Source organism: Taudactylus pleione, unplaced genomic scaffold, assembly GCF_031769625.1.
Source record: "Taudactylus pleione unplaced genomic scaffold, aTauple2 ptg000236l, whole genome shotgun sequence".
In the NCBI taxonomy this organism is placed as follows: Eukaryota; Metazoa; Chordata; class Amphibia; order Anura; family Myobatrachidae; genus Taudactylus; species Taudactylus pleione.
The window spans coordinates 4,977,374-5,001,261 of NW_028284638.1; the positions used below are offsets into that span (position 1 = coordinate 4,977,374).

Below are 23,888 nucleotides of genomic sequence, written 5' to 3' on the forward strand. Positions count from 1 at the left end.
TTCTGCCTCTTGCTGCCACACTGCTGAGACTGGAGGAGCCGCTGGAGACTGAGGCCTCCATTTAATAACAAGTTTTTTCACCAAAACGAGTGATAAATTTCACTGTGCATGATAAATGGTGCTCCAGCCAATCAGCTCCCAGCTGTCAACTGTTAGAAAAATGACAGTTGGTAGCTGACTGGCTGGGGCACCATTTATCATACACAGTGAAATTTATCACTCGTTTTGGTGAAAAAACTCGTTAATAAATGAAGTCGAGCCTGCTGCAGAGTCCTAGGAGAGGATCCTCCTGGGTGACTGTTGTGCTGCTGGGAACTACTGGAAAAGCCATAGGAGTGCGGTCTGCCTAGAGGAGTGCCTGCAGAGCTGGAGGATCCCATAACGAGGATCTCACCGCCAGTACCGGAGGGAAGGAGCCACCGTGAGAAGACCGCCGCTACTGCTGTCTGAAGAGGCACCTGTGGAGAGGTAGACCCCATCGACGCAACCAGAGGGAACTGCTGACCAGCTGCAGGCAAAAGAGGGGGCAGTCCCTGAAGAGAAGCCAGAGGATTTACCTTGCTGAACCTTGCTGGGATTGCCGAAGAAGCGAGAGACAAGTGGAGCATCAGCCAGTGCCTATCTCCCGCTGAGCGCAACCCGGTGCGGTGTCTAGCATCCCAGGCAGCGCTGGACTTTGTGTGGGGCTCAACAACCACAGCTCGGGGGTGAGACATGTCATGTGTATCTCCCTGTGACCTGCCCTAGTGCTCTCATTACTGCTTCCTCTACCCTTTTCCCTTACTTCTCCAGAGTATGGTTGGGCTGGCTTATTATAGTTGTGACACATCGCTGGGCTGGGTTTGATTACCCCACAAGGAGGTACTGTATAAGGAAGTTTGTACCTAGCAACTCTATTTATGGCTCAATTGTGGGTTATAGGAATCTTAATTGCACTGCTTAAAATAGTCAGTGTTAGTGACAGTATTGTCCTTTATAACAGTGATTACCATCCCTGAAAATGTAATGCCATTGATGCTGGTTATACTAATAAAGTGCATTATTTCACTGTCTCACTTAAGCTAATGTATATCTCAGTCTACTGTTCGCTATTGGTGTTTATTAATCAGGTAAAAGTGACCCGCCATGGCACTTTCTCTGTTATTTTGTCCTGTAAAATTTCTGCAAAGTATACTTTTGTTTCTCTGCTGCACGCTGTTTCCTGCCATAGAACTGTATTGCTCAAGCTTAGCAAAGACTGTTATTCAAGTAACCTGCAGGTGCTCATGTTAAAGTTGTCAGCAGCATAACCAAGTGTCCTTTCCGCAAGGTGTACCTCTGCTTCTCTACTGCACTGTTTCTCGCCATTGAACTGTATTGTTTCAGCTTAGCAAAGACCGTGGGTCTCATTCAGACCTGCTCGCAAGTGGATCGATGTTGAGGCCCTGCACACGCGCAGCGGCCACACTGCGCTTGCGCAAGCCCCAGAGCGAGAGAGAAATTCTCTCGCTCCAGGCCTCACTACAAAAGGGGCGGCTGTAGATGGTGATCGACAGCTCGCACCGTTTTGTAGGCGGGGTAGGGGGTGGCTGGCCAAACGGAGGAGTTCCCGAAGGAATATCAGTCGTGATGTCAGTGGTGAGCTTCCGGCTCTATTAGAGCATGGCCTAATTGCGGGAGGAGTTACCATGCCCCCTTAGGATAAAAAAAACTAAAATTTGCGCACTGGGGAGGGGGGAGCTGTGAGCCCCTCAGCCCGGCACAAAGCCAGGGAGTGACGCGATCAGTGTGATCGCTCCCGCACAAGCATAGGAGAACGCTGCGGCTGCTGCTCAGTAGCCACAAGCAGTCTCCCACTGCAGCCCAGCACACAGCAGTGTGTGCTGGGCTACTGTGAAGTAAGAGGTAGTGGGGGTCAGCGCCGGACCCAGGCCCCGGTCAGGCCCCTCCAGCAAGCCCGGGTATTTAGTACCCGCTCCCCCCCCCCTCTCGGCACCCCTGGCTACACAAGCTAATTGCTGTGACAGTGACCATCATGACAGCATATTGTACAAAAGGGTTGGGTATGGGATCCCGGCGGTTATCATACCAGTGGTCAGAATTCCGATACCTGCAGGCAAGTCCCCTTACCCTAACCCTCCCCTATCTCAACTTTCTTGCAGCCTTACCATGCCCGCCCCCCCCCCCCGCAGCCTATCCCTAACTCTTCCCCCCACAGCCCACAGCAGGAGACAAACAAACTTCAGCAGGAATCTACCAGAGCTCAGCAGGAATCTACCAGAGCTCAGCAGGAGACGAACAAACTTCAGCAGGAATCTACCTGGGCTCAGCAGGAATCCACCAGGGTGCAACTGTTGGCCTTGGAGACAGCCCAGAGGCAACAACAGGTCACCATCGAAGAAACCTGCCAGGCCATAAAAGAGGTGGTACAGCACCTGGTCGCCGGCCCAGAGATGTTACTACTGGTCCTCCCACCACCACTCACTCCATACGAGCCAGTCACTTCCTCCAAAAGATGACTTCGGGCGATGATGTGGAGGCCTATCTCACCGCATTTGAAAGAAACGGCCAAAAGGGAGAGTTGGCCCAAGGAGCAGTGGGCAAGTCTGGTGGCACCTTTTCTGTCTGGGGAGCCACAAAAGGCCTATTTCGACTTATGCCTGGCTGATGCCAAGGACTATAAAAAACTAAAACAGGAGATCCTAACTCGCTTGGGAGTCACCACCTTTGTTCGTGCCCAACGGGTCCACCGCTGGGAGTTCCATATGGACAAGCATCCACATTCACAGATGCATGACCTCGTCCATCTGTCCTCAAAATGGCTACAGCCCGAGACGCTGATGGGACCACAGATCGTGGAAAGGGTCGTGATGGACCGGTACCTGCGATCATTACCTGTGACTCTGCGCAAGTGGGTGAGCCATGCAGACCCTAAGTCCGTGGACCAGTTGGTTGAGCAGGTGGAGAGGTACGTGGCGGCTGAGGAGCTGATGAGTATGCCCCACCGAGCCCCGATGGTGCACCGGCGAACTCCCACAGACACTGGTAAGACTGTTCCAGGGGAGAAGGGTGCTGGGCGGTGGAATGTACCTAAGACTGAGGGTGTAGAACCTGGAGACAGGCCTGCCTGGCCGGGAAGGTTCTTGCCCCGTAAACGACTAGACATTAATATGACTCAGTGTTTCCGATGTGGTGGCCTCGGCCATATTGCCGCTAATTGTTCACTTACAACTGAAGCTATGCAATGTGATACTGCTCATGTCTACCGCAGGGGGTCTTTCTTTGCACAGACAGCCTGTTCGGCTGACCGGCAGGCTGAGACTGATAAGCACATGTGTGTACTCACTGTAGATGGCAACCGAGTAGAGGCACTGTTAGACTCTGGTAGCTTGGTGACACTTATAAAAGCTGAGCTGGTGAACCCCTTGCGGCGTGAGGGGAAAACTGTTGGTGTGACCTGCATACATGGGGATACTCGATATTATGTTACTGCCGAGGTGAACATCGAGACACCATGTGGTTCTGCTATAGTTTCTGTGGGTTTGGTGCATGGTCTGATGTACGATGCAATATTGGGGAGAGACTTTGCTCACTTCTGGAAGTTGTGGAAAAGCCGTTTTGTTCCAGAAGTGAACAACCCCGATCCATTTGAGAAGGTTGTCGATGTAGTGGAGGAGGGAGTTTCTTCTGAGTCAGAGTTATTCCCTTTTTCTACTATGATAGGCGAACTAGAGAATGCGGAGCGTGACGGTGGCCCGCCAACTGATGTGCCTCCCATTGAGGTGGGAAGTGTTGTTGGGCCAGGGGATCGTCTGCCTGATTTAGAGGTCAGAAGAGAGGTCTTTGCCGTGGAGCAGTTGAATGACCCTACTTTGGTAAAAGCCAGGGAGAATGTAAAAGTAGTTGATGGTAAACCCGTAGAGCCTGATAGTCCTTTGTCCTATCCCCACATGGCAATGTGTCAGGATTTGTTATATCAGGTGACTAAGAAGGGGGAAGATATTGTGGAACAACTAATAGTTCCCAAAGCCTACAGAAGAACAGTGTTGGATCTGGCCCATGGTCATATAACGGCAGGCCATCTAGGGGTAGAGAAAACCACTAAGCGAATAATGCAGAGGTTTTTCTGGCCCGGGCTTCATAAAGAGGTGTCTTACTTTTGCGCATCCTGCCCTGAGTGTCAGTATCATGCTCCCAGGCCACATTTTAAGGGTCCACTAGTTCCATTGCCTATTATAGAGGTGCCGTTTGAAAGAATAGCGATGCATTTGGTTGGACCCTTAATGAAGTCTGCCAGGGGACACCAGTATATTCTGGTCATAATGGATTATGCTACCAGGTACCCGGAAGCGATCCCATTGCGCAATACGTCAACCAAGACCATTGCCAGAGAGCTAGTTCATGTCTTTAGCAGGCTGGGTATACCTAAGGAGATACTTACTGACCAGGGTACACCATTTATGTCAAAAGTCATGAAAGAGTTATGTCGCCTGTTCAAGATTGAACAGTTAAGAACTTCGGTTTATCACCCCCAAACCGATGGGCTGGTCGAGAGGTTTAACAAGACGTTAAAACACATGCTTAGGAACGTGGTCGACAAGGATGGTAGGGATTGGGATTACTTATTGCCGTATTTATTGTTGGCCATAAGAGAAGTTCCCCAGTCCTCCACCGGGTTTCACCCTTCGACTTGTTGTATGGGAGACACCCAAGGGGGTTACTAGACATTGCCAAAGAGACATGGGAGGGGCAGTCTAGTCCTTACAAAACGGTGATTGAGTATGTTTCTCAAATGCAGGAGAGAATTGCTGCGGTAGTGCCGATAGTGAAAGAGCACCTGGAACAGGCTCAACAGGCACAGCAGAGGGTATACAACCACAATGCTCGGTTACGCAGCTTTGCTCCTGGGGACAGAGTGTTAGTGTTGGTTCCCACTGTGGAAAATAAACTTTTGGCTAAATGGCAAGGGCCCTTTGAAATCTTAGAAAGAGTGGGACAGGTCAATTACAAAGTTTACCAGCCGGGGAAAAGAAAGCCGGAACAGATATACCATATAAATCTGTTAAAGCCCTGGAAAGATAAAACGGTACTGTCGGCCGTCCGAGCCCCTCCAGTAAATCCAGGGCCCTTAGTTCCCGAAGTGACGGTGGCAAAAACTCTGTCGGCAATTCAACAACAAGAGGTCAAGGAGTTTCTAATCAGAAATAGGGTGCTGTTCTCTGACGCACCTGGGAAAACCTCGGTCATTAAACATGACATAATCACTGACCCAGGGGTTAAAGTTAATCTAAAGCCAGAAGCACAAGTTAATCTGTTACCAGAAGCACAAAGAGAATCAGTGTCGAAAGAAATAAAAAATATGCTAGAGTTAGGGGTTATTGAAGAATCACATAGTGAATGGTCAAGTCCCATTGTGTTGATTCCAAAGCCCGATGGGAGTGTGCGTTTCTGCAATGACTTCCGAAAGTTGAACAGTGTTTCAAAATTCGATGCCTACCCGATGCCAAGAGTGGATGAACTGATTGAGAGACTAGGGATGGCAAGGTATTTAACCACTCTTGACCTAACCAAAGGGTATTGGCAAGTACCGTTAAACGAGAGCGCCAAACAAAAGGCAGCTTTTTCAGCGCCAGAGGGCTTGTTTCAGTACAAGATGTTGCCCTTCGGGCTACATGGGGCACCTGCTACCTTCCAAAGAATGATGGACAGGATTCTAAGGCCCCATAGACGGTATGCGGCTGCTTATCTGGATGACGTGGTCATTCATAGTCCTGATTGGCAGTCTCACTTACCCAGGGTACAAGCAGTGTTGGACTCCATCTATAAGGCAGGTTTGACAGCCAACCCAAAAAAGTGTTGTCTAGGCATGGAGGAAGTAAAATATCTGGGATACACCATTGGCAGAGGCCTGATAAAGCCTCAGCTCAATAAGGTTGATGCCATACAAAACTGGCCACGGCCTCTGAATAAGAAGCAGGTGAGAGCCTTCTTGGGAATTACGGGGTACTACAGGAGGTTTATACCCAACTTTGCCACCATGGCAGTCCCACTGACTGACCTGACCAAAGGCAAACAAAAAGTCATGGTAGAATGGAGTCCTGAGGCAGAGAAAGCTTTTCAGGAGTTGAAAGTAGCGTTGTGTTCCCAACCAGCCTTGATGACTCCTAATTTTGACAGGGAATTCATAGTACAAACCGATGCATCAGAAGTAGGTATAGGAGCGGTCCTGTCCCAGAACAAGAAGGGTGAGAAACACCCTATTTTCTATCTAAGCAGAAAGTTGAATGTACATGAGAGAAACTATGCCACAGTGGAGAAGGAGGCGTTGGCCATAAAGTGGGCGTTAGAGGCTCTCAGGTACTACTTGGTTGGAAGAAAGTTCAAATTGATCACTGATCATGCCCCTTTGAAGTGGATGTCCGAAAATAAGGACAGTAATGCGAGAATTACGAGATGGTTCTTGGCGTTACAAACTTTTACATTTTCAGTGGAACACAGGCCAGGAAGCCAGCTGGCCAATGCAGACGCATTGTCACGCGTTCATTGTTTGGGGGCTTCAGTTGTTCCGCCCCACAGGTCGAAACAAAGGGGGGGGATATGTGATAGGATCACTGGTAAAGTGGTCTGTGGCAGGTACATTTGTCCCAGATTCCTGTCTTATGTGTTTTAAACCCCCAGGAGAAAGTCTGCAGTGTAGCAGGCTTGAGTCTCGGCTTTTTGAAAAGCCGGTTTGGGACCTGGGGGTTGTGGGTGAGAGGAGAGGGAGGGCTCCACCCACGGCCACTCCAGGTTTTGGGTCTTGCAGCCTGGTAACAGGCTTGTTAGGGTTTCCACCTGAGAGTGGCCAATATAAGCCTAGTGTGTTTAGGGCTGAGTGTCTCACCTGGGAGAGCAGGCAGGGAGTTTGCTCAGAGACACTTGAAAAACCTATTTGTAAGTACTGTGCTGTGCCTTGTTGCTGGTGAGGGCATTAGGCCCTGGCAGGTTCTTGTAGTGAGGGAACCACCTGTAAAGTTAGAGCCCAGCCAGGGCTAGGATTTACGTTTATGATTTCTTTATGTTATTTCTGTTTTGCACAATAAAGACTGGCGCCGACCAGCTTGTACTCGAATCCAGTCTGGCGTGCTGTTTCCCAGCTGCTGTGTGTGTAAGGAAGGAGTCCTCTACCCAGGAGAGGAACCCCTAATCTGACTTGTGTCACACATAGTACTTACAATCGAGATGCCAGAGGTCGGGATTCTGGCGCGCGCGATTACGACTGCTGTTGGGAATCTGGCACAGGTATTCTGATCGCGGCATCCCAAACGCCGGGATCGTAACTACATCTCGTACAACAGGATTATTTTGGTCTGAGTGTGTGTGTAGGAAGGTCTTTAGGACATTAACATGTACTGTAAATAAAAGTGAGCCATGTTATTGGTCTGACACCATAATAATAAACAAAAAATATCTAAGCATATAATAATCACACTATATTTTTTTAGAAAAGTTGAAAATATTTACCAGCACATTCCAAGCTTTTTCTCCAAAAATCTTTTCACTTAAGAATTTTAAATTTTAAATACTGTACCATAAATTAGTGCAGTTACAGGGAATGCATTGCTAGACATCCTCTATTAAAACTTTTATGGGCATATTTATCAAAAGGAATTTGCGAGATATCCCCTGAAAACAGCAAATGATGCATTTAGTAGGGCATTTACGCACCCATGATGCACATCATAAAGGCTGTGTTGATGCCACTTCATTAATTTAGGATGTCTATTAGGAAGAATCCAGCAGTTAGAGAAAATATTAGAGAAGTTGGTGGACCTAAAGTAGTAGCAGGAAGGACTTTGCAGCGACATTTTCATTCTTTAATATCTAGAGTTGAGCGGTTTGGTTTTGACTCTGTTCTTTTCACCAAATTAGTGTGGATTTATCTTATTGGCTATCCAAAACGCGAGAGCCAGATAGCCAATAAGATGCCGGTTTTGAGAACCAAAGCTGAGTAAAACTGAATTGCTAATCTCAATGATAGCACAAGATTATATGCAGATTTAGGGGTATATTTATCAAAGTTCGATTTTATGTTCAACTTAGCTCACCTAAAATCAAATTAAATCAAATGTGGAAATCCGTGTCAAAATCCCGTATTTACTAAAATTCGATTTTGGAAGCCTTTTCTAAATAGAATTTGATTTGGTTCGATTTTGAATAGTGATGTCTTGTTCGATTTTGCATGCCCATGTCCAAATCGAACATGAACTCAAACTTCAAATCCTCAAAAGAATAGACCAGCTTCATGCTGGAATTTTTGGCATGAGCAGCTGTGAATTACACAGATGCATGCACAGATCAGTGAGATCCGTGCATGCTTCCGTGAGTAAAATGGTTGTAAAGTGTTAAAAAAAATAAATAAATATGTGGAGTCCCCCTCTAAAAGCACAACCAGCACCAGGCTTTTTGCTGGTTCCGATTGTGAAACTACGGGGGACAAAAGATGTAGGGGTCCCCTGTATTTTGTACAACCAGCACTGGGCTCAGTGAGCCGGTCCTGGTTTTGGAAATACAGGGGACAAAAGATGTAGGGGTCCCCCATATTTTCCAAAACCAGCACCAGACTCTTTCTAGTGGGGGTGTAATGCCCCAGCTGGGGGAACCCATTCACCTGGTCCCCCGGCCAAAGCATTATACCTGATTACTAGTCAGCCCAGGTCCCTGGGATGGCGGGGGCCCCACCAATAGAGGGGTTCCCCCTCTCCAGGGCCATTGTCTTTTACAGGAGAACTAGCTCTGATGTGTCCGGGTACTGGTAGTGGTATGTACAAATCCAAGGAGGAATGACCACGCCCCCTCCCACAAAAAAAAACCTTCATTAAGTGTTATGCTGCACGCTCAGCAGAGGGCGCAGCAGCAACGGGCTGCCTGCACTGGTGCCCACAATCACCAAAGGCTAAACATACTGTATGTTTCCAGTAGTAGTGCTGATATAAATTAGGGATAAATAATGCCAGCAAAATGAACAGTACATGTAATCAATATCACAGAAATATGCAATCAAAAAGAATCTGTGAAAACAATGACATTTATTAAATACACAGACTTGGACTATACAAATATTATGTTTGTATTTATTAATGATAAATTCCAATGGTGCATACTATAACTGTGAACTGGAATGTCAGGTGACAATAGAACACAAACAATATGCAAGAGCAAAAAAACAGAGATCACTGATAACTATGCCAGCAGCAACATTCAGAAGTCACAATACATGATAACATTAAAAAGTATACAATGCAAAATACAAACACAATATAAGAATAGAACATGTGCCATATGTTTTACTTGGACTATGAAACTGAAATTACATTACTATTTATTTTGTTGCTCAAATGAGAAATCGATGGAGGACCCTGGACTGTATGGCTTTTATTTGATTGATGATTACTTTGTAAGTCCTGGTATAAATCCTTTTATCCTTTTGGAAACTGGGTGATGTATTTTATGTGTATATACACTGTGTATATTTGTAACAGTGCATTTACATAAATGGATTTTTTTATTTTTGGGGGAATAATGGACAGGGAGCAGACTTCTGCACTTCACAGAACATGATGTAGAACAATGGATAATCATTCAAATGGTCACAACAGGTTTCCACAGTATCCTGTGCAGGTTATACAATGTATACTTGTAGATACTGTGCAACAGACATATTTACCTGTTACAGGAGATTACTGTATATCAAAGCTACAGACATCTCTTCTGTTGAGAGCACTGATTGGGTGGCAGATGCACCAATAATGTGTCCAGAGAACGAAGACAACAAATTCTCCAACCCAGTGAAATATATCGCAGCAACTAGATTCACAGACCAGGGTCTCCGCTATGTTTATATTGTACTAGTATTTTGTATTTCTATACTATTAATGAGTTAGAGAATAAATGTATGTTGTACCTTCCGTATATATTTATATATATATTTTAAATATTACAGTGTTTGGAATTTGAATTCACATTTATATTGAGCATCAATTGTATCTTATTTATTATAGATTTATTTATTACATATGATAGTAATTTCTGCTGCAGATTTAGATGTTGCATTTATAAGGCAGGCACACAACATGTTTTTATTATCTATATCATCTTACAAATATTTTTTTATTTCTGGTATCATCTTATAATAACCTAATTAATGGTTTATTTTAAACCCTGAAAACAAACTCCTACTGTAGAATGACGCATTCCGGATACAACCGTAATATGAAACTTACGGTAATTGTGAGTAATGTGCAGATACAGCCTACTACAGCGTGGAATGGTTACAGCTTGCCAAGTCCTTCCAATATTCTAATATACATATAAAAACATTACTTTTAGTAAAATAAGTACAAATGTATTTGTATTTTCTTGATGAACTTATTTTAATATAACTTTGTAGCATATTAATTGTTAACATTTATCATTATTTATGATGAGAAAAGTAATATGAATTTAATATACACATTATAATACATAATTTTTATTTATTAAAGTATCTCCAATGACTGAACACATTTAGCATCAAATATCACAAACACTACATGTGATTCATGTATATTTTCTTGTCTGAAATGCACAACTTTTATGTTTGGGCCATAACGCAAGCTTACTGTTCTCTTTCTACATATAGTGAACTACAGTATTGTCCTGATCACATCTGCTGAAAATTGACTTATTGCACACCGGAAAATGTAACACTGTGTGGTAAGGGGGATTTCATTATTAATATGCTCTATCTAGTAAACCGTACAATGTAATAGTGTCCCTGTTTTGTAAGTCATCTACTCACGGGAGTTTGTCTTCTTTTTTCAATCCACATTTGGGTTGCTTCCGCCTTAGTGCTGCCTACTGTTTTGCTCTGCCTTTCCAACCTACTGTACTGCTGTCATTTACTTGTTTCCCTCCCACTGACAAATGCTGCACACAAACAAGCCTCTTTGCATAGTTAGTTTAGTTCTTCCAATACCTGTAACTGGACATCACAGCCTGTCCAGTTAATCTCATGCACCATCTGCTATGGACAATGTATGTTTTTGATTGTGTTCTAAATTCCATCTGCATACCTCACTGACATGCTTTATGCATACTGCTACATATGTACTATATAAGGACAAGCAGCACACATATTTTAGGGAAAAAATAAATGATGCAAGTCTTAAAAGTAAGCTTCAGTTCAAAATCTAGCGGAGAAAACATCCATGATACAGTGACGTGTGTAGAGGTCAATGCCTGGGGAGGCACCCATGAAGATGGGTCTGAGTGCTGTGAGCCTGTCTCACCCCCTACTCACTGTAACTCTCCCCTCCCTACACTAAGCTTCAGAGTCCATTGATTCGTCTACCGGCATCATTGTGTCTTCTCTTCCATCAGTGCTCAAGGCATGCCCCCCCCATACTCAGAGGCATGCCTCTATTGGCTTTCTTTCTGTGCAGCATACTGCCTGTGGTGTGTCCCCACCCCCAGCTCTGCAAGCAGTGTCTGACTATACAGAAGCGAGGCTGAGCTGTTGCTGCCTCATCTCCCTGCTTACCCAGGGAGCTCCACAAAGCTGGTGATTGTTAACTATAAAAGTATTACAACAAACAAAGAAGATGTTATAAGTTATAAATATCTTATTTGTATTATTCTAATCATTTTTATATCAGATCTCAGGAGTATAACAGGGGAGGCTCTGCTTACCCTGACTGCACGTCCCTGTCGTGATATCAATGATCTTATTATCTTTAGATGTGGTAGACAAAATAATTTCAAGCATTAGCATGTAGATAATTATACACAGGTATTCAAGACTGAGAGAGCAACAAAAATAAGTTTACTATGGACATAAAGTACATCTTCGACCTTTCTTATATGGTCAACAAAACCTATTAAAAAAGCACCAATTATCTGTCCTGGATGAGGACTTGGGGACTGACTGACCTAAAAAGCTGTTCAAAGTAATTAAATAAATGCTATACCCATACAAGTTGTGTAGCTAAATTCCATTGATAAATACTTAGGTATACAATATGCATTTACAAAGCTTTTTTCTCCATTACGATTGGAGTTAACTTGGTAAAAGTCACTTAATATTAGTGGTTCTAGTATTCTCAGAAGCTCAAGCACACATATTTCAAGAATGAACTCCACACCAGTCCAGACATGTTTCTCCTGATTTTCTTCGTCAGTTGCTCAGGAAATGTTCTTTGGTAGTGTGTATAAAGTATTGGGAAGCATAGCACATTGATATAATCTCTAAAAAAGATTTTTGCTACAAAGTTCTTGTGCCTGTTGTCATTTTTGTAAGGAGTGAATGCAAAGACCTTCAGTTCTCCTTGGCTGTGAATTTGTTGTCTCTCCTTTACACAACAGATTTGGTAATTTGTGTTAATTTCCCTGTCCCCCTCCTCTGGTGGGTCGTCATACACTAGCTGCAAATGTGGTGAGTTTTATGCTTTAGGACAGTGCCCTCTTTGCACACTGACATCATCAAGGCCAACTTGTCCTGTTCTGTCTTTCCCTCGTTCTGCTTTGAAGATAATCTATGAAATAAATAAAAATAATTATGGTCCTATTTGGTGAAATATAACAACAATCAGTAATCTAATTTAGGCCTGTGTTGTCATTATTTTCTTTACCCATCATTATCTATGTGGAAATTTGACCATTTCTGGAATAGTTTAACATATTGTTGCAAAATAGGTGTTTCCTGTTTTGCAATTGCACACATTTATACAGTACGTTTCTTATGGTACATTGCTTAACCTTACTGTATAACATACAGTACTGCACATTTAAATGTGTTTATCTCCTTGTAGGCGGGGGCTTAGCAGAATATTTTATTATATGGGCTAAATAGTGACATAGATTAAAGGAAGAATGAGGGTGATCAGTCATAGTAAAATTTCAGTGAAGGTGAGGGCTACAGCATGCATTAACGGGACAGTGTGACAAGGCAGGACACCTTTTTGGAGTAGAAAGCAGACTCACACAAACTAAAAATGTAATTAAAAATATTCAAAACGTGTATTTAAAATTGTTTCACTTACACTTTTGACACCAGACGCGGGTAGGGTTATATGTGTCTCTCCCCAGCCAATACTGCCTCTTCTTCCCCACAGTGCCGGCCCATGATGGCCAGATCTTCTTACAAAGACTTGCAGTCTCCCAGAGTTTTCTCCAGACACCAAGTGTCTAAATGACAGGCACAGGTCTCCAGAGTACGATAAGTGTCCAAGGGGAAGGACTAACCGTGCTACTTTTCCAGATCTTCCTTTGGGCTCCATGACAGTTAGGTACTGTCCTCCTAAGTATAAGCCAGCAATAATATTTAACATAGGACAATGTGCTATATACACAAAAACACCATTTGGGTGTAACTTTCTATGACAATTGTATATTAAATCCATCAAACTGTATTACATCAAATGAATATACACATACGCACATTTATATAAATGCAGAGCGAGAACTGTGAAAATAAGCTAACTTGCTTCAATTAATATTTAAGTTTTGTAAAGCGCAACGGAATATGCTAGCACTATATAAATAAACGGTAATAAATAAAGAATACATTTTTGTACATTCATTAACCTAAGCAATTAAGTGGATGCACAGTTTCAAAATGATAAAAAGATTTGCCAAAGGCTTGATTTGCGGCAGTATATGCCTCAGTATTTTGCTAGTATCATGTAGGGCAGATTTATTGCAGTGCCATCTTTACAATTTCTTGCAGTCTGGGAAAAGTAATACGTCTGGGTACTTGTGATGTTTTTATTGGCATGAAATAGTCTCGGGAAGTGAGTAGAGCTGTTGTAGTGGATTGGTGTATCACTCAATGACCTGGCCATAAAACTTATTTTATACAGCACCTCTAAATCTGGGGTTCTCTTTCATGTCTGCGAGTCAGCTTTGTGACTTCAATTTGTCATTAATAATGTACAAGCACTGAATAACTACAGTATACTGTTTTCTAGAAATGTAATTTTTTGCTGTTAAAAACTTGTTACAAATAATATTATTAGTGCATGATTACTTTTTAATTTATTAGGTGGCCTGCAAAGAGAAATAGCAATAAATATTATTATGTATTATATTATTAAATTATATATAATATATATGTTATTGTCATGGTGCTGCTAATAAGGGTGGAAAGTTTAATTTATCTCAGTAGTAGGTTTGTAGCCATGTTAGTTGCTTTTCCCATTGATAGCTCAGACTGTTCTCAAATAACTTCACATTTCAAAACAGATTAAATTCCAAAATATTCTTCTGTCATTCTATACTATGTGACCTCTACACAGTTATAATTATTTATATCATCATACTGTAAGGTAACTGGCAAAAAAAAGGAAATTACATTTTCTCTTGTTGGTAATGTTTAAATACTTAAAAGCAACAAATGTAAAGACGCGTATCCACTACACGAGAAAAATGAGCGAATGAACGATTACGACATCATTATCATTCAATTGCTCATTAATCGTGCAGTCATTATGCCGGCAACGACCAGCGATGTGCGTTCCCGCTGGTCGTTGTTGGGATTTTTTCATCACCTGAACATGCAGGCCAACCTGACGAGATTGTCAGGTTGTGCATGTTCGGGGATGAGAGAGTGTGCCTGCACTGAATGACATATCGCTCAGTGTGGGCACATTATCCACTGCACAGGATGATGAACGATTACGATGTTGTAATCGTACAGTCGTTCCACTCTCGTGTAGTGGATACGCACCTTCACTCTGGGGAGATCTATCATAGCTTGGAAAGAGATAAAGTATCAACCAATCAGCTCCTAACTGTCATCTTACAGGCTGTGTTTGAAACATGAAAGTTAGGAGCTGATTGATTGGTATTTTATCTCTCTCCAAGCTTTGTTACATCTCCCTCTAAGTCATTGAAAGGTTCTCCACAAACTCCTTACATAAATAATCACTTTAAATAACAATAAACTCTTCATTTTTAAGGTAACACACTGGGCTTCATATCTGTAGTGCAATACAGTGAGGGCTCAGCAGGAAATCATCTCTGATGATGCTGTATATTCTAATGTGTGCAAGTGTTCCTAGATGTCCTCCAAAATGCCTGAGTTTCCAGAGGAGCAGAAGCTTGTGAAGGCTGATGGGAATTATATAGAGTGGGTACACCAGTTCATCTATTTTTGCAGGGTGTAGTGCAAAGACAAGATTTCAATACGAGGAGAAAGATATCAGGGACTCAGGGAGCATTATTAGGCTGACAGCACTCAAGTGTCCAGGTTAGGTAGGAGGCCTGGCCTAGTCTGTTCGTTGATAAATGGGGTGGAGTGTTCCTTGTTAGACGGGCAGGTTGCGCCTATGGGATGCAAGACAGTGGGAATTATGGAGGTGATAAATGGGTTGGGTGAACTCTCTCCTCTTTACAGTTTATTTTCCCACCTGCCCTGCACATTTGTCATGGTTCTTTTTAGCGTCCCACCGATTTTAAATGTTTTGTTTTATTACTGTACTTCTTGTCAATGTAGTAACTGTTTTAAATGTGTTTTGTTGTAATGTATTTTTATTCCTTGCTTTGTGAAAGCATTGCTCTTCAGTGACCACAGATTGCACAAGAGGTGGTTGTTGTTGACTTCACCTTTGAAGTCAGATGTATCTGTCATACCTTTGTGGAGGATTCATTATTGTGACAGTTATGAGGAGGTGGGTTTTCTAAAACTCGGGTTGCATCAGGGCGTATGCCCTCATTTGGTTATATTGTGTTTTGCTGATTGGCTGAAATGCTTTCTTGACCACCATCATTGATTACAATTGATAAAATATGTGGTCTTGTAAGCAAATCATGTTTCTGTCCTATTTCAGGCTTATATTACATTTGGTGCAAGGGAGGTTTATTAGAAAGTATTTGATAATGCCTAGATGAAGCAGCTGCTAGGCAACTGAAGACTAATGAAATGAAAACAAAGTCTGGAGAGGCACATTCCATGGTCCGCTCTATAGAAAAGATAAGGTGAAGGAAGATAAGGTAAAGGAAGAGGTTGGACTTTGTCCCCGTTTACATTTTTTCACTGTGCCCCTCTTCAGATTGTGGGTCCGATTCAGATCTGTACACAAATGCTGATGTTTACACAGATTGAGCAATAGTTAGTCATAGCACATGCGCCAAAGCCATGCTGCGCACGAGCGGCAATTTATTTGCGATTACATTTGCACAAAGGATTCACTCGCAAAGTGAGTGACAGGTAGTCAGCATTTGGGGGTGTTAACGGGGGGTGGTTAGGCAAACGCAGGCGTGTCGTGACAGTTTAAACTCTGTACCATGGGCGTGCATAAATTAGCCATTGCGATCACCTTCACAGCATGAGAGCTGAGATGTCAGACTTGACTTACAAGCTGCGTGGCAGCCAGATCTACATCGATGTTTCCGATGGTCACATTGTGCACATCATCGGACGGATATGAGTATGCAGTAGTGGGCGTCCCTATGCTCGGGTAAGCTTTGGAGAGATTAGTATATTTTCGCTATTGTGATCCGTGAGAGATCGCAGCGGTGATGGCATTTGCGTATGGATCGGACTCAGGGCATGATTCAGAGCCGGACGCTATTTGCGAACGGTCGTTCAGAAAAAGGGTCCAGCTATTTAAATTGAGCGCTCACTCTTTGCGGTCTGTTGACGCCTCTATGTCTGAGAGAGCGAACGAAACATGCGCTCCCTATTTTGTAAAGACGCCCCCTGGCCGTTCGCATCATACGTCATCTCTGCTACTTATTAGATTGAGTACATCGAAAGGCGTCTGAACTGCTCGCAGTGCTTGTGGTAGGTTTTACTTCCCGCAATCACTGCGAGCAGTTCAGGCTAAAAGACAACCAAGTGACGTGGTCGATGACGCTGCTTTGTTAATTATGCACACCCATTAAATGCCTGTTTTGACCGTTTGGCACGCCTGCGTTCGGATCTCCACTCCCCGTTTTCAAGCACCTTCCCCTGTTACCACCCAAAAACGCCTCATTCTGTCACTCAAATTAGCAGGCCCTCGCTGTTTTGCGAGCGCACGATTTCCGACCGCAATGACTGGTTGGCGCATGCGCATTACGACCCATACGCATGCGCAGATGTGCGAACATCGCTCGGAGCGAACGAGCGGCCGCTTACGAGCGGCTCTGAATCAGGCCCTCAGGCCCTCCATTCAGATGTACTGGTGCAACACCTAGGAATTTACAGTGTGCATGATGGGCTAAATTTTGCTAAACTGCTCTTTTTTTGCACTTTGTAACTCTCCTATGGTTGTCAGCCCCAAATCACAGCAGAAATTTGTATTCTGCAGTTTATGCCCTTTATTGCACAATATGGGACTGTCAAATGAACACCTTAACATATTTTTAAGTTTTATATCTTCATTGCGCTTAACTTAAGCAAATACTGTAATCAGGAAGAGTGTTACCTAAGGCATCTTTGACAAGTTCCCAGTGTAAATCATTTTCTTTATCTCTAATCCAGCCGCACAGACCACTGTCGAAGTTACAGCTGTGAACCAAGACTCCTGCAAAATAGACCAAATGTATTATTATTGTGAGTTGCTAAGTATACTCACATAACACTAGAAGAGAAAATAAATCAACAACCAACGTTCACTTGATATGTGCATAGAGAGCAGTTGGCAAAGTTCTATTTTTTTTACATCCCAAAAAGCCATGGGTATAATGTAACTATTAATAGTAAGAATAAGAAGCATTACTCACATTTCTCATAGGATAGTGGAAGGAAACATTTATTGAAGGTTTTTACACCCTTTCTGTATTTTGTGTAGATGATGCTGTAGGTGAGGTGTAGCGCACCAATATATGCTGATATCCGTTAGAGCTCTATATCCTAATGATTACGTTTACAGCCCATGGAAGACAGCTGCTTCATGCATTGATTTGTGGTGCAAGCACTTGTAGTGATGTTCCTGGAATGGATGTAATTACTACTCTGCAACCTGCATCCATGCCATTGGCTGAGACTCTATTACAGCTTTGCATTTATGCAGATGTTTCATATGTATGAACAGACACATAAAGAAAAATAAAAAAAGAAAGTTAAGGTGCCCACACACATAGCGATTTTTTTCCCGATCTGGCCGATTCCGACACATTGGAAGGACAGATTAGGTGAAAAATGGCCAAATCGTGAGTCCCCACTCACGATCACGATGCGATGCGCGTCCCCGCAGGTCGCACATCGCATCTTCAGATCTGCCGTGCAGTACGGCAGATCTGACAATCTAGGACACAATGCAATATAAAAAAGTCTGGCTGCAGGAGATCGTATGAAGATTGGACAGCATAGCGTGTGCTGATCGTGTACTGATCGTGTGCTGAGCTGCCAGGGAGAATTTCAAGGGAAATCGGACACATCGTCGGATCGTAAGTATATCGGTATATCTGTGTGCACCTTTATAAACAGTGAGCCAGGTATTGGCTGATATGCTGCCTCAGTGAGTACAGCACAAGTTCCCAGCCCAGGAGATTGCATACAGGTGTAATAAGCAGAAGCAGAGCATTATCACTATGAAACGGAGATAAGTTGCTGATATTGTTGAAGGCAAGAAAACTGGTAATTCCTTAGCTATGGTGAGAGGGGGAGCTGGGAATAGGATATGATTATACCAGGGACAGGGCAGATTACCTGTGGGATGATTTACAGATGGTCAGGTTTGTAGAGGGAGATGTGTTTGAGGCTGTACTGTTGGCAGGGAACATATACAGATAGAGCAGGCTATATACACACTAAATGCATGACCTGGCAGCTGCCAAAGAGAGAACACACCAGATAATTTAGGAACAGGTTCTCTGATTGCACCATTACTCTGGAGGAGTCATGCTCCATGTGTGCCAGTCTATAGGAACATTGAACATATTGGGAAAATTAAGAAGCAACGGAATTCGCGGGATCATACAGTATATGGGGTTTATTGTTAAGAAATTATTTAAGACCAGTATAAAGAAGTCAGTGCATATGGGATGTAGTCAGCATACCCGGAGCATACAGTGGATACTCTGCTATCTCTCTCTCTATGATTGGCTGTTACTTGCAAATGTAACATTGTGCTGTCCCCTAATTGGAGAGCTCAATGTTTATAAAAAATAAGCACAACCCCCACTTATACATTGCCATCTGGTAATGTACTGTAAGCACAAGCATTGCCTTCTTATTTTATAACTGATTGTCAGGTGCTAAATGTGTTCTTTCCATACGCTATTCTTCATTTCCTGCCATATATTTATTGTTCTTTATGCAAGTATTCAGTCTCAATACCATAATTTGGGGAGGCGGAGGGGGGGGGAGGTGGTATGAATTGTCGACATTTAGAAGGTCGACAGTTACAATGCCAACACCAGAATGTTGACAGGTTCTGAATGTCAACAGTCAGAATGCTGACATGGACAATAGGTTGACGACCAATGTTAACATACAATTAGGTCTACATTAAATTGCCAACATTTACCATGTCGACACCAGAATGTCAACATATGTTTATTTACTTATTTTAGCCTAAACCTAACAGTAATCCTAACTCTAAACCTAACCCTAAACCTAACCATCAACAAAAAAACATGAGTCGAAATTCTGAACATGTCGACATTTTAACCACGTTGATCTAATTGGATGTCAACGTATTGGTTGTCGACCTATTGTCCATGTTGATATTCTGACTGTAGACATTAAAAACCTATGAAAATTCTGGTTTCGACCTTCTGAATGTCAACTACCTGACTGGATACATAGTTTGGGGACAATGGAGTAAGAAATGTGCCTTCTAGTCCTGTATCTACGGGCACAAGGAATGAGAGAGAATTGTTATCCCTGTCTAACATGGCGTCAGTGTGGCCTATTAAATGGAGAACACTTATAACAACTGAAAACCTGTGAAGGCTGAATACATATGTACATGTATTTGTTTCATATTATCATACTGGAGAAACTTGTAATCTAGTTATAATTGAATTAAAAAAGAACGATAGATATATACTTATTAGTAATAAGCATAATATATTTCAGAAATAAAATGGAGGAGTTAGTATTATAATAACATTAAAATGTTTATTTCATTCATATTCTGTAGAAATGGGGAATAAAATGTTTCTAATCCAGTAGGATTTCCAAGTACTGTACTCACCAATATAACATATGTGGCCCATATTATAAAGTGACCTGACTGACAGCTTTAAAATATACAACATATTTTCTTATTAATGAAAAGTAATGAGGGTTAACAGCTTTTCAGTAAGTGACAAAGAGAAGCAAAATACATATACCTGAATTTGGCTAAATAAGTTAGTAATAAATTGAATTTGAATAATATTCATATAGTTACTCAGAAATGTTTAATTTTTGATACACAAAATAATCATAAATAGCATACAAATATACATTGAGGTCACAGTACCAGAAAGTGACCCTAGGCTAGTAAATGGCATTCTCTAAAATAAGCAGTGCTGAACATTTAAAAATATGGGAAATACATGTTTGCATATAAAGCATTACCTGGATCATCATTTTCTTCATCCTCATCTGCACTGAGCCCCTTCTCAACATCAAAGTGAAAAATGATGTCATTTTCATGCCGTGGAACTGCAAATAAATACATAAACTTTATGGAGGTGCTAATAATTCTTCGTATCTAAGACTATTAACAAAGAATTATGCAGGAAAGTAATAGCCTAAATATAATATAGATTTTTTTTTTGGAATCCAGATAATATTTTAACGTACCTTTCCATTTTCATCAATTATATTTATTTGTATTATTATTATTACTGACTTATGTGTGCTCGGAAGATCTCGCACAACATAATTCTTGTTAACCGTTCCTGTTTTTGTCACAGAAATATACCTATAGCTGTCCATAGAAAAGAGAGTAAATCTTTGGAAGATGATACAGGTACCATGCATTGGTCTATGCCCAAAACTTTTTCTTCAAAAGTTGCTTTAATGAAAGGAAATATGTGTTTTTGATGGGCTGCTGGATATTTTATCTTTTGCAAATAGCCCACAGTGGTTACCAATGGGAATTCATCAATAGTTTAAAAAAAGTTGAGGGCTTTGCAACAAAATGGATGTACAGTAGCTAAATCTCATCATCTCAGGTTCAGGAGCGATCGCAGGATTTCTAGAGGGTTTTTTTCAACATTCTGCACATATATGTTCCGAAGAACATTTAGTACAACCACACAAATACACATTTCATATATGTGACAAATGTCTCAGCGATAGACCAAAACGTTGACGGTTACCTTGTTTCTATATCTTCCTATCATTAAATATTGAAAGTTCTTGCTAAGTCTGTAGAGTGCAGCCCTCATTTCAGATTATTCTAGGGACTTGGTCCTCAATATGATGATATGGTAATGCGAGTGCGTACCTATATACACGTCTTTATAAATAACATCCTCCCTCAGGCTTTTTGCCACCTAGTATGCCTTATTATCAGCCCCACTATACCCTCTCATTGCTCCCTATCATTCCCATCTTCATTCCTCCTCCAAATTACAGTGCCCTCCCATATATCACATTGCAATCTCTGATTATCCCTTCTCATTGCCACCTTCCTACAGTATGTTGCTCAGAGAATAAATACAAACATGTTCCTCTCTGAGCATGTTTGATTGGCCCGCTACAGGTGTACATGGAATTCTGAGGTGTCTTTGATGTAAGTGAAACTGAGCTGCACTGCTGCCATATTAGCCGCATGCATGCAAAAATAAGCAAACATGGGCAACAGGAAACCCCCCAGCTCCGTGCCTGTCTGAGTTTAGTAACTGTGTGAAAGGCAGGTTTCCATTTTTAATTATGCTTATGGTGTTTGCTTTGTATTATTGTGTGGGAAGTATGATAACAATCTATATTTTTTTCTCACTTTAGTAAAGTTTGTAAATACAACAATTGCAGTAGTCTTTAGGAAATGTAAAGCTGTAGAACTATTCCTAGCATTACTGTTACATAGGAAAGATGTAACATTTTTGCAGTAGTGTCAGAGTATTCTTCCAGACTACCCCCTATTTATAAACTCCCTTTAAACTATTATCTAAATAGTGTAGAATTATGAAGAGTCTCTGCTATACCTTCATGAGAGTGCATCCTTCCAAGCTATATACTGTCTTTAGAGTGTAAGCTTTTATTTTCTTTGAGACAGATTCTCAGTCCTGCTTCACCTGCATGTTCTTATAATGCCTAATTTGTACTGAGCTATGAAAGATGTTGACACGTGATTAAAACAATTATAAATGAGAATATCTGTAGGAGATATTGGATTTATGAGAGCTTTTCTTAATGGAGAGAATATTACATCACAATGCTAATGATGAATAACACGTTATCGTAAGTCCACTAACAACAGCATGGAACTTGAGAAAGTCTTTTAAAGATGTTACTAGACTCCTGTAAGGAGGTAAACTATCTAAACAATTTCTATTGCATTCTGTGACAATAAATCCATGTTACTTAATCCAGGCCCTCTTATTTCACTATACATAGCACTAATCCAGCATGAGAAGACTCCTCATTCCACTGACACTACATGCTTAAGAAAGAATGCTAAAGTTGGACATTCTAGACGTGTAGCATTTAATCTGGGAGGTCTGTGTAATGGCAGCATACAGTACATTTCACCTGCAGGTGCACAGCCTGACAAGCTTTCAGGGCCAAAATATGTGGGATTCCCACAATAAGTCTTCACACACATCCTTATTGCATAGTTTATACGTATTAAAAAGAAAAACTGCAATTAATCCTAACACAGGAATGTACCCTGTTACATAATGAATGTAAGGATGTTATGGTGACTTGCATCTTATGTGTGTACAGGTGGAGAGGTGACAAGTATTACTAAACACATCTAAGACAATTCCCACACTTCTGTACAACCAAGCAAAACACTCAGTAACTGAAAGAGCTGTGAAATAATATGATGAGCAGGAGTTCCAGATCTGATTTCTGTTCCTGCAGTCTAAAATAGAAGACATGGAAGACGATAGATGTGACGACTTTATTTTTATAGCTAAATGCTATCGTTGCCTTGTTACGGTATGAAATGAAGCACAGAGCTATCATTATAACCCGGCTCAGGAATTTATCTTACTTAGCGGATTTGTTTGTACTTTATAATTCTAAATAGGTGTTCATGCATAGTGCTAACAGTGAATTCATTTATATATGTCATAGTGTTAAATACAAGGAGTAAAAAGAAAAAAATATTTAGGGGTTATGTATAGGTTAAGCAAATTGTAATCTGGATGTGACGGAGGACCTGTAATTTGCCTATAGCCCCATGGGGGTTTAATCCGGCTCTGGGCTACTAGTGAAGGAAGGAGGAGCAGGGAGATAAGGGTTTCCTTTAGTACCAGTTTTTTAAGATAATCAGACTACAAAATACATTTATATACAAGTCTGATCTTAAAAAGAGGGAATATTTGAGTTCAGAGTCATAGGCATGTCTAGGTAGGATTTATATCAGATTCATTGAATTCCAAGAAACCAGGTGGACTGGACATAAATCTTGTGTATTTATCTTGGGAAGAAGGTGACTGTCTTCCATGTAGTGTCCTTCATGTCCATAAGAAGCAATCCTTTTAAATCACTCTACTATGATGTGGCTAATGAGATAGGGATAACTACTTTAGCAGCAATATTTAAGTGTTTTAAACGTAAATTATTTATTTACAGAGATTGAAATTTTGGTGTGCAAGAAATAGAAGGTACTTATTAATATAGAGGATAATTGAAAAATTCTGTCTGGCAGAAGGGGTAGATCTGATTATAAACATAGCAGTTGTGTACAGGCTCACCTGTCCGCACTGCATCCCCAAATGCTAGCTGGTATTGGTATGCTTGGTGACATTTTATTGCACACGCTACAGTAATTTGTATTGCATTTTAATTACTG

The 23,888-nt window shown here is 41.8% G+C and overlaps 1 protein-coding gene across 4 annotated transcripts in view; it reads right to left on the bottom strand.

Annotated features, from left to right (window-relative positions):
- Nucleotides 1-9,078: 9,078 nt before the first annotated feature.
- NPNT (nephronectin) overlaps nt 9,079-23,888 on the bottom strand; it is a 120,733-nt gene continuing 105,923 nt past the window's right edge. For all 4 annotated transcript variants that reach the window (XM_088479476.1, XM_088479477.1, XM_088479475.1 and 1 more), the window contains 4 exons: nt 20,492-20,578; nt 17,406-17,504; nt 13,038-13,294; nt 9,079-12,530 (listed from right to left, as the gene is read on the bottom strand). In XM_088479476.1, the coding sequence (XP_088335602.1) occupies nt 12,438-12,530; nt 13,038-13,294; nt 17,406-17,504; nt 20,492-20,578 (536 nt within the window). In that variant the 3' untranslated portion in view covers nt 9,079-12,437. The remainder of the gene's footprint in view (nt 12,531-13,037; nt 13,295-17,405; nt 17,505-20,491; nt 20,579-23,888) is intronic.